The sequence below is a fragment of the Pyrus communis genome, chromosome 5 (assembly GCF_963583255.1).
Source record: "Pyrus communis chromosome 5, drPyrComm1.1, whole genome shotgun sequence".
Classification (NCBI taxonomy): Eukaryota; Viridiplantae; Streptophyta; class Magnoliopsida; order Rosales; family Rosaceae; genus Pyrus; species Pyrus communis.
In genome coordinates this window covers 365,143-382,326 of record NC_084807.1, presented here as the reverse complement: position 1 = coordinate 382,326, position 17,184 = coordinate 365,143, and the positions used below count along the sequence as shown (strand labels likewise).

General features: G+C 36.8%; 3 protein-coding genes and 1 long non-coding RNA gene across 4 annotated transcripts; 3 read left to right on the top strand and 1 right to left on the bottom strand.

Annotated features, from left to right (window-relative positions):
* Positions 1 to 183: 183 nt before the first annotated feature.
* On the top strand, positions 184 to 1,982 carry LOC137733306 (uncharacterized). The gene is made up of 4 exons (XR_011068449.1): positions 184 to 211; positions 1,003 to 1,112; positions 1,204 to 1,366; positions 1,495 to 1,982. It is a non-coding gene; the product is annotated as an uncharacterized lncRNA (long non-coding RNA).
* Positions 1,983 to 2,122: 140 nt separating this feature from the next.
* On the bottom strand, positions 2,123 to 4,242 carry LOC137733305 (thioredoxin-like protein Clot). Its single transcript, XM_068472467.1, has 2 exons — positions 3,964 to 4,242; positions 2,123 to 2,509 (listed from the first exon to the last, which is right to left on the bottom strand). Exons 1-2 carry the CDS (start codon positions 4,106 to 4,108, stop codon positions 2,256 to 2,258), a joined length of 399 nt encoding a protein of 132 aa, XP_068328568.1. The 5' UTR covers positions 4,109 to 4,242; the 3' UTR covers positions 2,123 to 2,255.
* A 4,527-nt stretch (positions 4,243 to 8,769) lies between these two features.
* On the top strand, positions 8,770 to 9,418 carry LOC137733459 (uncharacterized). The gene has a single exon (XM_068472611.1). It carries the CDS (start codon positions 8,856 to 8,858, stop codon positions 9,054 to 9,056), a length of 201 nt encoding a protein of 66 aa, XP_068328712.1. The 5' UTR covers positions 8,770 to 8,855; the 3' UTR covers positions 9,057 to 9,418.
* A 5,798-nt stretch (positions 9,419 to 15,216) lies between these two features.
* On the top strand, positions 15,217 to 16,473 carry LOC137733487 (uncharacterized mitochondrial protein AtMg00810-like). Its single transcript, XM_068472636.1, has one exon. The coding sequence runs from the start codon at positions 15,217 to 15,219 to the stop codon at positions 16,471 to 16,473; it is 1,257 nt and encodes a 418-aa protein (XP_068328737.1).
* The last annotated feature ends 711 nt before the right edge of the window (positions 16,474 to 17,184 follow it).

Genomic DNA, 17,184 nt, shown 5'->3' with positions numbered 1-17,184 from the left:
AAACCCAAAAAGCACCTTTCAAACGGGAGCAACAGCTGCAAACAAAAATGAAAGAGGGGGCAAAATAGACCATTTACTGCACAATCCCACCAAAGTACAAAAACCATGAATAAAATGAGGGTTAAAACCGGATGGGCACTGTTAATGAACAGTGCCAATCCACCGGCTTTTAGTATATATAGAATGTGCTCGAATGTTCTATGAAACACTGGTAATTCTTTTGACCCATTTCTGTTTGGCTGCCTTGTTTTGGATGCGTGTGCTTTTATTGATAGTAAATTTTGAAGTTCGCCAAGTATTTGATGTAGCATGGATCTTATATATACATCATAGATATGTAAGAAAACAGGATTCTTGGGTAGTTATAGAGCGGGTTTTCTTGTTTTTAGAGGAAGCCTAATCAGCTAGTTGCACGGAGCTAGGAAGTTCCTTCGCTCTTATTTGTATTATCTTAGATGATGTAGGAACAACAACTAAGTGGGGTCGGCTATATGAATCCTAGAATGCCATTGCGCACGGTTTTGTGTCATGACTTCTGTTAGATCCAAGTAGTCCAAGTCTTTTCTTAGAGTCTCTTTCCAAGGGAGCAAAATGTTTGTATAGTTTTCAATGCACAGCTAGGGATAATTGATGTTCATGATAACCTAGTTCTTGGAAAACGGTTTAATTATCCAAAATCTGTTTTTCTTTGATCTAAAAAAGAATTTTTTTCTTTGTTAATTTCACCCTGATATTTGTTCCAGCAAATGTCATTCCACAAACAATAAGCCAGAAAAATCACTCTCTTAGCACCACTAGTTTGACATCAAGTCAAATGTATTGGACTTGAGTGATTTCTTTGTTAAATTGGTTTGCCATTTGTTTCCTTTCATACTACTTGAACAAGCAAAACATATGGTGCCCTTTTTTTTGGGTGAAGAAAACTTATACTGCCTGTTGAAGTACGAATTGAGCATTTTTTGGTATGTAACTACTAATGTGATTGTTCATTGTCAATTTCAGGTTTTGAAGACTTACGGTCTTGTTGATGTAAAACAAGAAGTACCTTATGGTGACATTAATTTGACATTGACCCGAACCCTATCAAAGGCTCAAATTTAAGAGCATATGAGGTAATTTAGTGCAAACTTATCTTTGCAATATTCTCTGTGGTGTCATACGCACTTTGATATGTTTTTAGTGCTTGGACTTTCTGAATTTTAGCAACTCTGTAAGACTCGGCATGATTGGCAAGTTTTGTCTAATCACGGTGTTTTCCCTACAAAGGTGGCTACACTGTCTTGAAGTAAATTAGCATTGAAAAATGCTCTGGAGAAAATTTGGAAACACGGGATTGAACTGTTTTTCAGAAGCTGAGTAAAACAGTGTGAGTAGAGAGTAGTTCATATTCTCATTGGTCATCTTTCTTTTTGTCTTTCCAGTTCAGTTTTTACTTGTGTGTGTCTGCCCTCGCTTGCACTAACCATGCGGTTCTTTATTTTCTTTGAGTTGCAGGCATTGCCAGGTGAAAGAACAAGGAAGGAAAGGCAGTGTTGAGTTTGTATAAACGTTGCAATGTTGTTAATAATTTTTGACCTCACAGAGAAGCAGAGAAGTGTTAGTACAGTCCATCCACATGTGTATAAATAGTAGAGGAGGTTGTGGTGTAAATTAAATTGCTCCGCTCATAGCTTGAGCTTTAAGTAAACTATGTATAAATTGCTAATACAATCCTTATTTTCAAATGGTTCATGCTTTCATCGGTTTCATACGGTTAGCTTCAGGCCCGCTTGTTATCAACCAAACCCTGAACATCGACTTTCCCGATATGATGGGTGATCGGGGGTGGAGATGGGCGACGGGTCGTTGGCCTGTCGACTGCTTGATGGTGACACTCTGGCAATATTCGACCGATTGGCAGTGGGCATGATGCCTCCCAAGTCCTACCATGAACTTATTTCTTCCAAACACTCAACGTGATTCAAAGTGAAAACGATCGAATCCTTCACAATTACTGTTTGTTAAATTTACAGGTACGTTTTTAGAATGTAACTAGCCGGTAACTACAACTTGAAACTCAAGTTGCATTCAGCTAGACTACAGTCACTAGCAAGTAACAAGTTCAGAGAGGAAACAAAAACAATTAGCCGTTAAGTCGTGACATTATTTCTTGTTACTATTATTATAGTATGCAGAACGCAAGTACGGCCATTAGTCTAACAAGTCATAAAGCATCCAAGAAATTCAACCATCTTAGATATTCAAATGATACAAACTTAATTTCCCGCAAGAAGCGCATTGATTTTGTTTTCAACATGGGCTTCATGGTCTTCGAGCCGACCCTTGATCGCATCATTTTCCCAGCGGATTAGTGTTGGAACTCCGGTCAGCTTAAACCTTGAGTCTACTCTCCATGGGTGATGTGCATTCCTCCATGTTGGCCTATCTCCGACATAAGCTCTCAAAAGTGCAACATCATCTGGTGTAGCTTCTAGCTTTTTGTAGATTACAGGTTCAGCTCTCACACAATCTGACATAGAAAAGGGACTTCGTGTCATGTATAATTGCACATTCCATTTACGTTAACAAAAAATTAACCATAAATTGGAGGACTCCGGCCAAGTAGTTCTCAATGCAGTCATAGTAGGAGAAGCATGAAACTAGTTCCTTTACAGGAGCTCCTGGTAAAAACTGTGTTTACTCAACGACATAGCAAATCAATGTTTCTGATTTGAAATGTCTTAAGATGCATCACCACCTTGAGTTTCAATAGGATCAGGACCATGATTCATTTTTGTGGTTCTGCTGATTCAAGATTTGCAACTCTCACCAGGAGCATTTTCATGTCAAGGTGCCCCATCATACAATTTTCTATTAAGAAACGACATTCTCTTGATAATAGCATCTTTCCCTCACTTGCTCCAGGAATCCATTTTCACATTGAACCCCCTTCAATACACAAACTATTTAGAATGATGAGACAGAAACAAAACTTGCTTTCTACCATTTTTTTTTTTTTTTCCTTCGCTTTTCAAGTACTGAGCGCCTATTTTCACTCAGATGCCCATCCTCACAAAACAAGCCACTCCAAAATTAACAGAGAAGACCTCAATGAATGATAGCAACTTCTTTCTTTTCGAATATACATTCCAAATCCGTGGTGAGACAAAATATATCTAAAGGGAAAATTTCAACTTAAAAACTTTCTAGCAAGAATTTTAAGATTTTGAATCAAGAGAAGCATTTTGTAGAATTTGGATTTTCTAGTGTCATACAAAGTGAGCAGCCTATGCTACAATGCATCCTACACTCAAGCCTTGTTCGGTGCCTAGGATTGGAAACATTCAATGTATGTTGAAGTAAGAAATGGATGTGAACTTCCGAATCTTGTCCAAGTTGAAGGTAGAAGATGAATTAGTCATGAAGAAACTTATCCTTCCGTGTTGGTAGGATTGGAATTCTTCAAAATGTAATTTCTTAGTGATGCAAAATTATGTATAAAGTTTCCTCAGCCTGTTAATAAGTTTTGCTGAATTTCGGCCAAGCCTATAAGCGTGAGTTTGTAACTAAGCACGGCATTAAAAAGATCAGTTGTATGATGGAGCATTAGTTTAAGACTGTCAAGTGGGTGGGGGATTCATCATCACCTCTTATTGAGGTTAAATCGAGCACGCCTTAAGCCCTCGAGTAAGTGGGGCACCCACTCCCAATATGTGGGCAGTACACAACTTGAATAAATTTTAAAGCTTTCCTCAATTTAATGTTCCGATAAGTATTCCTAAACCAAATAGACTACAGTAAAAACAATACATTATTATTCGATCAGAAAAAAAATACAAAAAAACAAAAACAAAGATAAAGAATTTGCAACAGAATCGAACAATTTCACAAGAATTATGTAATGGGTTGCTGAAATTTTCTTGAATAATATACATAAAAATAAATTCTTAGTTTTTGAAGTAAATGAAAGAAAGAAATACAAACCAGGGCACCAGCTGAGAGAGGTAGAAGGGTCCTTGTCAGCCAAGAAGAGGATGAAATTGGCTTTGTTGTTTGGAGCTTCTGCTTTGAATTTCTCAAACGCACTGTCGAAGGTGGAGATGGTGGCGTCGGATAGCTTGAGAGGCATCTTTCCACTTTTCCTAAATCCAAAGGGGCAAAGTTTGGGAACGAAGAAGACGATAACGCTCGTGTTCTGAATTTTATTTTATACGAAAATATAGAGCTCAAGGTCGAGAGAGTGGCAAACTCCACTCGCTACCTCCCCTACCCTGTATATTGGACAAATACATCACTCAATAGTTTAGTCCGAAGAAAAACACTTGTTTTTTAAGTTACGGAGTTCCTCTTCAAATTACTTGATAATTTGTTTACAGGATTTCGTGTTTTATAATTGGAGTCATATATATTATAAATCAATCTATTATGATCATCTTTATAAAAAATATATATATATTGAAAATTAAAATCGTTTTGTCAATCAATCAATTGTAGCAAATAGATAATCGGTCATAATATTTTTACTCATTTCGTTCATATATTTTTATACAATTCAGTGATGCTAGAAGACACTCGACTAGAATATATCCATGGAAATTAAATTCAAGTTGGGAATTTCAAACTTTTGGTTGCTTTTTACTACACTTACTTTTTGGGTTGCAATTTTTATAAAGGGAGATGCTAGGGAGTGAAGGGAAAACTAGATATATAGGTGAGATTTCTAATGACTAGCATGCATGTACAATTCAAAATTTATATACATAAGCAATGGAAGCATAAAATCAAAGCTATAGTCATGCAAATACCTTTCAAAAATCACACTTGATGCATCAAAGGGTCATATTGATAACAAAGAGAGAGATTTGTATGTCATACCTTTTGGATTAGACTTGAGTCAAATGATAGACAACCTCCAAGACCTCTCATTCTTCAAGGTCCTTTCTCCTAGCCTCCCTCCTTGCTTCATCCACCTTGAATGATTTGGATCCCTTTGATTATCTTCAAGCTACCGAAGGAGATAGCCTCCACAGATCTACACCACTAGTGTGGGAAGATGGATGAAGGAATAACCAAAGAGAGAGTTTTTTTTCTTTTCTTTTGTTGTGAAGTTACCACACTCAAAACGTTGGTAACTTTTCCTCACCACACTCAAAACCTTGGTAACTTTTCCTTAACACCCCTTTTAAAGGGAAAGAGAAGTGAGCCAGTCAAATTGATTTTTCTCCTTCAACTCCACTCCCACTAGCCGGCCCTCAAGTGATATGTTTGGGTTGAGATTTTATCATTTTAAGTCATCTTATTCTTATGTTAAAAACCTAACGGTTTTGGGCCTAATGGACCCGAAATTAAAGAACCCGAACTACTTTTAGGCCCAAAAGCAAAATTTCATCGCTTCCTTGATTAATTAAGACTTTCTAATTAATTAATTATATCATCCTATAGTTATCTTACCACATGAGTGTATCGGTGTACAATCGTTTTAAGTTCTAATTAGTGAGACAATGAGGTGATTGGTATCAATCCAATTGATCAACACTTACACAATCACTAATTAAATTAAAACTTTTCTCTCACTAATTTGATGATTACTTAGTTAACCATCAAGAGGGACCCAAAAACCATGAGTGACATCTAGCCATATGTCATGGCTCCCTAAGCTAATGAAGAATTGGTCGGAAAACCTATTCAGTTGGAATTACAATGTGATTCAATTCTTCTCTAATTCAATACTCTCAACCACATTGCCAGGGTATGGTTACTTTATTACGCTCGATACTAACTCATATGATTCATTTTAGAAGTATAGGAATGCCTTCTTCCCTTATGCTCGATACTTCTGCCGAAGATTCCCAAATCATATCGTAGAGTATTCATCCTCTTATACTGAGGATTAGAGATTCCTTGTTGAATATTCACATGTCTCTAAGAATAAATTAATGACCCCAACAATGTATAGAACACGTCCAAGATGTGGAAGGACTACTTACACTATCCCAACCAGTAAAGTTACTTGCTTGACATGTGAGTAGACCTCTATTTAAGTACTTTTGTTTGATTGTGTTCAGTGAACTCATTCCCTTAATGAGTATTTACATACTTGTCTTAGTGTCCCTACACAAACAGTTTGAGAGTTGTCATCCTTCAAATTGAAAAGACATAGGACGTACTAGTTTATTCGGATTGTTAGCGTCCATCTCACAATGCTATGATCAGGAACCTTTTTGGACATTATGGTTATGTAAAGAAGGTATCTGTAGTCTAACTTCTTTAGATTACTTCTTCCATCAGTCCATTATCCATGGATTCATTATTTGTATGTATATCATTTAATTGAGATAGTCCTAATGAGTTACTTTGCTCATTTGTTGTATTAGACATAACTATACATTTAGACATTATCCTAAAAGGTTTCTTCTCAAGATTGAATTCCAGGCAATATCTTCGACATGGAGACCATGTTTTTAGACGATACATGATGTGAGGTTGATGGTTGTGTTCTTTCTTTAACGATTTAAAGAAGAAATCCAACTATCAATCTTCACACCATGTGGTTTACAAAATATTTTTTAGTAGATGATTTTTCTATTATCACTCTTTGATAAATTATTTCTGAATAAGCATATAGTCTCTCTAGCATCACCCTTTGATAAATTGTTTTTGAATATGCACACTTTTTTTATCACAAAAATTCAAAATGTGTAAATGCGATTGTGTACTGTTCAAACAATGATGTTAATAGTGAATTTGTTGTTTTAAGAACTTATGGAAAGGAGTGGAAGAATGTGTAAACCGGCGTGCATGTAACAAGATCCTATTTATAGTGAATTATTTACTTTATTACTATATATTGTCGAACTACACTAGTCAAATTTCGTTATTTCTTTTTAAGATGCAGCTAAAGTTGGTAGTGTATTATTTTGTTTTTTTATGCCCCATGATACAATTTTCAGGTAGCATATCGTTTTAAGATGCAGCTTTAGTTTATAAGATTCAAGAATTATCAATAAAAAAAATAAAAAAAATAAAAAAAACCATAAAATTACTTTACTACTGTAAATTGACGGAATCAGTGGGAGCCCTGGCAGAAGGTGAAACCCACAAACCCAAGGTAATGGACTAGACTGAACTTGCTCGAGCTTCACCCCGAAGATAGTGTAACGTAATCATGACATTAGCCACATTATTTTTTTTTTGGAATGTGATATTCACACATCCCATTTTACTTCTCACACATTTTTTTTATTTTCGACCGTCGGATCGGATGAATTAAAGAATATCAACGGTCAGAAATTATCAAGAGGTGTGTGAGAAGTAAAATACGATATGTGGATATCACAATCCTTTCTTTTTTGGTCATGCGTATGTGTTGCACGTGTCAGAATTGGCCTCAGTTGGCAGGCCTCGTACCACATGATATCATCTCGTCAATTTGTCACACCGATTATATATCCAACAATTACCGTTGTTTTTAAAATAAAAATAAATTAAAAACAAACTGAAAAATTCAATTTCTTTTTAGAAAAATCCCAACCATATTCTTATTCACTCCCCATACCAAAACTTCATACAAAATTTTATTTTTTATATTTCTATGGATAGTAATTGCCTTGGCTATTTCACTTCGTTAGCGAGGAGAAAGAAAAAAAATATTTATTTTTCATATCTTTTGTGAACCGTAATTGTCTTGTCAATCTCACGTTATGGGTGAGAAAAGAGAAAAAAAAAATTGCTACTACAATTAAGTAATTAACATCAATTGAACAAGTTCCCGTTGCCTTTCGCTATGCAAAATAGGTGAAGGTGCAATTAAACCAACTCCAATCCTCTGCTAATTTAGGCTTTTGGTTGAGAAAATTGTCAATTAAATAATAAGAATTTACAATTATAGGACGGATTTGGATCTTATCCAGATTCATTCTATGGGGATCTTAGGGATCCTTACATCTTTGTCATTCATCATGCATCATGCAGTTAGAAATTATTTGACTTTTTTTTATTTAAAATTAAACATAAATAGTACCTAACGAAAACTGACCGCACGATGTACAATGAACGGCTAGAATGTGGGGATCCCTAGGATTCCCACAAAATGGATTTGAAGATGATCCTCTTCTAGGGACAAGGATTCTCTTCGGATTCTCTTTGTGGGGATCAGGAGATCAATCAATCAAGTTCGTTCATCGGACATCGTGCGACCAATTTTCGTTAGGTACTATTTATATTCAATTTTAAATTAAAATTTTAAAATAATTTATAACTGTATGATGTACGATGAATAAATACGATTGATTAATCTTTCAGATCCTCACAAAAAAACCCTCACAAGATCCTCCCTCTTCTAGGACATGGCTGATTTCTCTCCCACTTAAAATCATGTGTATAGGACGTCTATGGATGATGGCACAAGTATAGTTTTTTATATCGATTTGACACGTTTCAACACGCTCAGTCTATATGGAGTATTTGCCTGGTCAAAGCAGCCGCGCTCGTTCCTAGTACCTCGTAAGTCGTGTAACAACAAAGTTGACAGAACCTTCAAAATTTTGCTTGCTTTTCAAGTTAATGAAGAAAGTCGTTTGAACTTCAACCTCGTAAGTCGTGTAACAACAAAGTTGACAGAACCTTCAAAATTTTGCTTGCTTTTCAAGTTAATGAAGAAAGTCGTTTGAACTTCAACATTATCCTTGCCGCGCAATTTAATAAAGCAAACGGTCAAATTTACATCCGACTATAAATACTGAGCAACCATACTAGCAAATCAACGACCTAAAAACAACTCATATCTCTCTCACTTTTTGTTATTCATTTCCCATCCATTTCGACTTTGCTAAGCAGCCTCACTCAGCCAAGTCTAAACTGATCACAGTGGTATAAGAATGGCCATGTTTTCAGATTTTCTCAATTGCTTCTTTCCCTCTTCACCGTCGAAGGTCTCTGATGATGCAAAAGGGTCTAACAGTAGCGGAAAAGAGCCTTCTTCAAAGGACTCTGAAAAAAGAAAATCACAATCGTCATTATCGGGAGCTCCCATAGTCGTTTCTTACTTCCCCCAAAATTCGAATCTGTCTTGCTTGTAAAGTTGTAATTCTTTGTTTACTGCAAGAACTTCAACTAATAATGAATCTGATCGAAGAAGTGTACATTTTGGCCTCATGCGTATATACGGTATACCTACTTTCATGATCATATCATCATGTTGAATTGAACAATCGAGTTCACTTCGCGACGGCATCACTAACTCAAGGGAAGTGCCCTGGTGCCAGTTTGCTGGGCAGCGTGTGGAACGTTGAAGTCAAGGAGGAATTTGTGATCATTCAAACACAAATGGGAAAAGCAGTATCGGAATGAGTATTTTGGCTTGCTGAAATGTCGAATCCTGTACCTGGGAGTAGTTTCATGATTTCATGTTTAGATATCTTTCTTTTTGTAATTATGGATTTGATGTTTATGTTAATTAGTGTTTTCAGTTTCTTTAAGAAATAATAAGAGAACTTCAAGTTCAATTCTTCCTCACGGTCCTCACGGATTGTTTTTGTTGGGAGTATGAAGCTCGCATCGGAAAAAGGGACTTTGCATGAGCTTATAGCAAATTGGGCTTCTAGCTCTCCACATTGTCAATGCGAAATGCTAAGGAGAATCTCTCAAAAGTATGACTCTCCATAGACTCTCAATCACCTCATGTTTTCCGCACAATTTTTATAATGTTGGCACATGAATGAATTTTAAATTGTGAGGTGATAAAGAGTCAATAGAGGGTCCCATTTTGAGAGAGTTTTCTCAGCAACTCTCATTGCCATTGGTTTTATGGTGGAAACTCAACTATCTTCATGGTATCAAAGTAGGTTGTCCAATGTGTGAAGCCAATCAGCTACACGTGCTCCACATCACCCCATTTATCTTGTTCACGTGCTATGCTTGAAAATTCACCACATGTGAGGAGGTATATTAAGAGTATGAATCTCACGTCAAGGAAAGAAGAAAACTTGATGTGCTTATAAATAATTTAGTTATTCCTCATAACATCAATTGGTTTTCTATTTTGTACATATCAAGCTCAATAATTCCTGATAAAGTGGGCATGTAATGCAAGTAGAGCACATTACTTTTATTTACTTTCAATAACGACGTGACAATTTTTTGTACATACAAGCTCAATAATTCCTGAGAAAGTGGGCATGTAATGCAAGTGGAGCACATTACTTTTATTTACTTTCAATGACGACATGACATTGTTTTGCGATATAATGTCATAACAAGAACTGTTCATTCTTTTTATTATCATCTAAAAATAATCTCTAGAAAAAATCATTAAATTTATTTATTCATATGTGTTGAATAAATTGAACAAATAACTCATGATAAACTGCCAATTTATTTGATTCATATAATTGAGTTCAAACCGAATGAATTTTTCCGTACGGTCAAGTGATGTTACGTACATCGCCATTCAAGCAATATCCATCTGGTTAGGCATCTTATTTGACCTCAATTCTCCCATATTTGTACATGACTTCCTTCCTTCCCTTGGTTGTTCGTGATGATACGTATGTAAAACCTTGGCCTTTTAGAGGTGAACCGTACCCCAAGTGTGGTATTCAGTATTAGCATCGTGATTTTTGGTAAGCATTTCATGTTTTTGTGTAATTTTATTTCTTCAAAGGTACAGATAGTATGAGAGAATGAAGAATAACGGTTCCATTAAAAAGAGGAAAAATGATAAATATACTCTTTTTTTCCATACACAATCCTGTTTAATTTTGTCCATTAATTTTATTTAATTCGTTCAATTTGATGAACATGAATAAAGAGAAGTAAGTGCGTGCTAAAAATGGTGTTTGAACGAGTCTTCGTTTTTTTATCAATTTGTTAAGTGCATTGGTCTGCAACTGCAAACCTTTCTTAAGAAATTTACAATTGCATCATCAAAAGGCCAGGACTGTCTGCACGTGTCACATATATTGAAATTAGATTCAAGCACCTCATTGTGTTTGAACAGTGTGGTCCTCTCCAGAACCCAGATGAGATCACTTATCAGCTCAGACTCTGAGAGTGACTTCGGAAATTCACATGTAATTTTCTTTTAATTGACCGAATTCTTCCAAGTTCATAAAACAACTCAACTATGAATTCAAAGAACCAAACGGTCAATTGACCCAAAGAGAGAGAGAGAGAGAGAGAGAGAGAGAGAACCAACGGTGATCTTCAGTCTAGCTTTATTATGCTCAGGAGAAAATGATAATTAATGATTAATTAGGTCCTACTAATCCTTTTTAGCAGGTGTTAGTGGACAATTTGCACATTGCTTCTGTAAATAAATGTCTAATAAAAATAGATCATATGAGACAGGTGTAAGAAGGATGAAGTTCAAGAGTGTGATTCAAGTGAGGAAGTTATCAATGGTCAAAACAAAGCCACTTGTCAAAAGATTAAATAGGTTGTTATACATATAGTTGGTTAGTTAGAATCTGTTGCTTTAGTTAGAGAGAGTTAGTTGATATAAGGAGGTAGTTAAAGAGGAGTACTTGCTCTGCAAGTTTGGCATTGAAAACTTCTATATAAGTGAACAATGTAAATCGTATAGTTTTCTAATGAAGAAAAACATTTCTACTGATACAACTTTCTCTCATCTCCTTTATCTCTCTTCTTAAAAATTGTTGTTGTAGCTATCTTAACATGGTATCATCACCGGCCGATCCGGTGCTTCCGCTCAACCTCTAAAGCATTTCTTTCTCTTCTTTACCCTCTAGTTTGCATCTCTCTGTGATTTTTGGCGACGGAAAACATACCAGTCGCTCAGAAAGTTGGTTTCTTCTCGTCTGCCCACCAACTGTTCGATCAAACGTCTCAGTCAAAAATTGTTCACGAAATCTGCAAAATGATCACTGCAACTCAGTTACAGATTGTTTAGTCGCCGATTACCAGTATTCTCTCCATCGTCTCCACTTCTGTTACGGTAAAGCTTGATGATTCCAACTATCTTACTTGGAGCTTTCAGGTCCGATTGCTTCTGGAAAGTCATGGAATTATGGGATTTCTTGATAGTTGAAGAAAGTGCCCACCAAGGTTCAACGATAATTCTGACATTGAAAGGGTTGAAAATGATGACTACTTGGTATGGAAAATGCACGATCGTGCACTGATGCAGTTGCTCATTGCCACATTATCAACCACTGCCATTTCCTGCGTCATTGGGTGCAAGAGTTCTGCTGAGATGTGGTTGAATCTCACTGAGCGATTCTCTGCTGTGACAAAACCAACTATCTTCCAGATGAAGAAAGAACTTCAGAATATCAAGAAAGGGTCAGAATCAATTTCTGTTTATCTCCAAAAGATTAAGGATGCAAGAGATCATCTTGCTGCAGCTGGAGTAATTTTTGATGATGAAGATATTATAATTTTTGCATTGAAATGACTACCTGTAGAATTTAACACATTTTGATGTGTGATCAGAGGAAGGGAGAATGGGATATCTCTCAAAGACTTCAGGTCTTAACTCCTGGCAGAAGAAGCTATCATTGATCAGTCTTTTGACAGTTTTTCCGGATTGTCCTTTGGTAGTGCCATGGTTGCTGGAATTCAATCTGACAAAGGGAAATCACTTGTTCTTGATCAAGTTCAACCAAGGTCCTCCTCTGATCCATCTTTCAGGCACAATGGAAGATCCAGTTTGGCTAATTCCAATTATAATACTAGATCTTACAACAATGGGAGTTACCACAACTTTAGCAATTGTAAGGGTAACAATTTCAGGGGCAAAGGGAGAGGCAGATTTCAATACAATTTAGGTCCCAGATTTTCCAACGGTAATCCCGACATTTTTGGTACTCCAAAGCCATATCAATTTCACTGCCCAGATCACCCTTCTGAGATTCCTACTTGTCAAATATGCAACAAAAAAGGGTCATGTTGTTGCAGATTGCTTTCAAAGACATACCAACACTGCCTCGAGCTCTCCTATTCAATGTCAAATCTATTGGAAATATGGACACTCAGCCCTTCAATGTTACCACAGAAGTAATTTTGCGTATCAAGGGAGACCTCCAACCACTAATCTCAGTGCTATGCATGCCAATCATCAACCTTCAGCATCATCTGAACAATTTTGGCTTGCAGACACTGGTGCTACATCACACATGACATCTGAATTGGCAAATTTGGACCTCTCCACTTCATATCAAGGAACTGATACAATTACCACTGCAAGTGGTGCAGGTTTGCATATTTCCAATATTAGCACGTCTAAATTGGTTGTTCCTCATCATTCCCTCACTCTTAAGAATGTATTACATGTTCCAAAGCTTTCTCAGCATCTGTTATCCGTTTATCAACTATGCAAAGACAATAGGTGCAGATTCATTTATGATGATGTTTCTTTTTGGGTTCAGGACAAATCCACAGGGAAAATCCTACTCAAGGGGCTGTGTAGAGCTGGTTACTATCCTATACCATTCACCATTTCACAGAAGCAAGCTTCACCACCTACATCTCATTCATGTTTCCTTGCAAAACCAGTTCACTCAAGCATATGGCACAAAAGGCTAGGACACACATCCAATGCAATTACTTCTGCAATTCTACATCAATCTCAAGTACCTACATCACTATAGACATGTTCATCCATATGTACACCATGTTTAGAGGGAAAGTTCACCAAATTACCATTTCAATTTCTTGTAAACAAATCTGTACATCCTTTAGAAAAAATCCACAGTGATGTATGGGGACCTGCCCCTTTACTATCCTATGAAGGATTTCAGTATTATGTAACCTTCATAAATGATTGTACTCGTTACACATGGATTTTTCCATTAAGAAATAAATCAGAAGTATTTGCCACTTTTGTTCATTTTCATGCCTATTCGAGTACACAGTTTTCTGCTATAATTAAAATCTTTCAAAGTGATGGTGGTGGTGAGTATACAAGTACCAAGTTTCACCAATTTTTAGCACAACACGGGATTTTACATCACAAATCATGTCCATATACACCTGAACATAATGGTTTGGCAGAAAGAAAACACAGACATATTGTAGAAACAACAATAACCCTTCTTCAAACTACCAAACTACTTAACCAATTTTGGGTTCATGCTTGTGCTACTGCTACTTACTTGATAAATAGGATGTCTTGTGCTTCTTTAAACATGAAGTCACCTTTTCAAATGCTATATAACACTGTTCTTGAGATTGAACATCTCAAGGTTTTTGGTTGTGCATGTTTTCCTTTGCTAAAATCATATAATACTTCTAAACTTCAACCTAAGACAACAACTTGTGTCTTTTTGGGATATGCAAGTCAATACAGAGGGTTCCTATGTCTAGATTTTGCCACTGGTAAAATTCAAGTGTCCAGACATGTTTTATTTGATGAAGCTAGTTTTCCATACTCAACATTCACAAGTGTCACACACTTCCAAATTATCTTCTGCATCATCACATATTACAATGCATCCACCCCAGTTAACTCCAGTCATCACATTAACAAATTAAGCATTAACACCCTCATTTCATTCCATATCATCTCCCACCACAGAGTCCTTGCCTATGCATTCATCTAGTGCCTCAGAATCTCTTTTTGCATCTCGAACCTTAGAATCCTTGGAAACAGGTGCATCTAGTGCTCGAAAGTTTGATTCTTTACCTGCACATGACACAACTGCATTACACATACCATGTGCATCTTCCCTACATCAGTTGCCTCCACCTAGCTCCGGTACACAGCACCATATCCCTGTGGATCCTGATTTCCACCCTGAGAGACTAAATGTGGTTCTGTCCATACCAATGAATGTACATCCCATGCAAACAAGGTCCAAGAATGGGGTGTTCAAAAAGAAAGCTTTGTTAGCTACGGTTACTTCTGAACCCAAAACATTCAAAACTGCTTCCCAAGTTTCTGAATGGCAGATTGCAATGCAAGAGGAAATAGCGGCTCTTCATTCTCAACAGACTTAGTCTTTAGTCTTATTACCACCTGATAAGAATTTAGTTGGGTGTAAATGGATCTACAAAATTAAAAAATATGCAGATGGGTCTGTGGCAAGGTACAAGGCATGACTTGTAGCACAAGGGTATAGTCAAGAAGAGGGTGTTGATTATTTGGAGACTTTCAATCCTGTGGTAAAACCTACAACTATAAGGCTGATCTTTGCCTTAGCTGCTCAATTCAAGTGGTCTCTTAGGCAGCTAGATGTCAAAAATGCCTTCTTACATGGCATACTTCAAGAGGAAGTATATATGGCACAGCCTCCGGGTTTTAAGAGTGTCACACATCCTTCAAACTATGTTTGCAAACTTCACAAATCATTATATGGTCTCAAACAGGCTCCTCGAGCCTGGAATGAAAGGTTCACCAGCTTCTTACCAAGTTTGGGATTTCAAGTTTCACAGGCTAATCCCTCACTGTTTATTCAACAATCTTCCAAGGGCACGGTGTTATTGTTTTTGTATGTTGATGATGTCATTTTCACAGGTAGCAACACTCAATTGATTAACCAAGTGATCACAGCTCTCACTGCAGAATTCGAAATGAAGGATTTGGGTCTCCTGCACTACTTCCTGGGATTACAGATCAGTTACACCTCAGAAGGCTTGTTTGTGTCTCAAACAAAGTATATTAATGAGTTAGTTGATAAAGTTGACCTCCAGGACTCTAAACCGTGTGCTACACCATGTCTCCCATATCACAGACTCCTCAAGGATGATGGGAAGCCGTATCACAGTCCTGATCAATATAGAAGTGTTGTTGGCGCTCTTCAGTATCTTACTTTTACAAGACCTAACATAGCATTTTCAGTCAATCAAGCTTGTCAGTTCATGCACAATCCTATGATTTCTCATGTTATTGCAGTTAAGAGAATCCTTCGCTATCTCAAAGGGACATCCACTTATGGCATTCATTTTAAACCAGGACCATTGCATCTGCAATCTTATAGTGATGCAGATTGGGCAGGAGATCCAAATGATCGAAGATTAACTTCAGGATTTGTTGTATTTCTTGGATCTAACCCTATCTCATGGGCATCAAAGAAGCAACACACGGTATCCCGATCAACCACAGAAGCTGAGTATAGAGCGTTGGCAATCACGGCTGCAGAACTTGCCTGGATTCGACAACTATTATGTGATATGCATGTACCTTTACATTCCTCTCCGCTGATATATTGTGACAATGTCTCAACTATTGCCCTCTTTACAAATCATGTGTTCAATGCAAAATCCAAACACATTGAGATCGACTATCATTTTGTCTGTGAGAGAGTCACTCGGGGTGATCTTCAAGTTCAACATGTGTCTTCGACAGACCAATCAGCAGATATCCTAACAAAGGGCTTGTCTGCACCATTATTTCAGCAACATTGCAACAATCTGATGCTTAGTGTTCTCGAGCATCAGCTTGAGGGGGGATGTAAGAAGGATGAAGTTCAAGAGTGTCATCCAAGTGAGGAAGTTATCAATGGTCAAAACAAAGCCACTTGTCAAAAGATTAAATAGGTTGTTATACATATAGTTGGTTAGTTAGAATCTGTTGCTTTGGTTAGAGGGAGTTAGTTAATATAAGGAGGTAGTTAAAGAGGAGTACTTGCTCTGCAAGTTTGGCATTGAAAACTTCTATATAAGTGAACAAAAAACTTCTATATAAGTGAACAATGTAAATCGTATAGTTTTCTAATGAAGAAAAACATTTCTACTGATACAACTTTCTCTCATCTCCTTTATCTCTCTTCTTAAAAACTGTTATTGTAGCTATCTTAACAACAGGTGCCTCTCAAGTAATATATTGATTAGTCAAATTTTAGAAAATACAACCTTAAATACCATGCGTGGTGCTTTATGTGTATTGTTAACTCAATTGGTAGGAAATTTCAACGTGCTTTTTGTTAATTGGTTTAACGGCTGGTCAAAGCAGCCGCGTGGGGTGGTGATTTCACCCAAGGGGAAAGAGCAATAAAAAAGATTAATAAACAATGCATGTGGTCTTGACATCTTCCTTGCCCTGCAAGTTAATCAACAGATATAATATTGTCCCATTTCTATCTCACTATCTATATATACACTCAGTTTGCTCAGCTAATTGAAGCCTAAAGAAAACATACAGAGCCAGTATCACCTTGCTCTTTTCCACAACTCTTCATTAATCTAGACACAAATACAAGAGGTATATCGATCGAAAAAAGAAATTACAAGAGATCCGAAGCAAAGTCA

What these genes read in the sequence shown, in the direction of transcription:
- LOC137733487 (XM_068472636.1), top strand. Translation starts at nt 15,217, where the DNA reads ATGGCACAGCCTCCGGGTTTTAAGAGTGTCACACATCCTTCAAACTAT.
- LOC137733305 (XM_068472467.1), bottom strand. Translation starts at nt 4,108, where the DNA reads ATGCCTCTCAAGCTATCCGACGCCACCATCTCCACCTTCGACAGTGCG. An exon ending in CTCTCTCAGCTGGTGCCCTG is followed by an intron (nt 2,510 to 3,963) that starts GTTTGTATTTCT and finishes TTTCTATGTCAG; the next exon opens with ATTGTGTGAGAGCTGAACCT.
- LOC137733459 (XM_068472611.1), top strand. Translation starts at nt 8,856, where the DNA reads ATGGCCATGTTTTCAGATTTTCTCAATTGCTTCTTTCCCTCTTCACCG.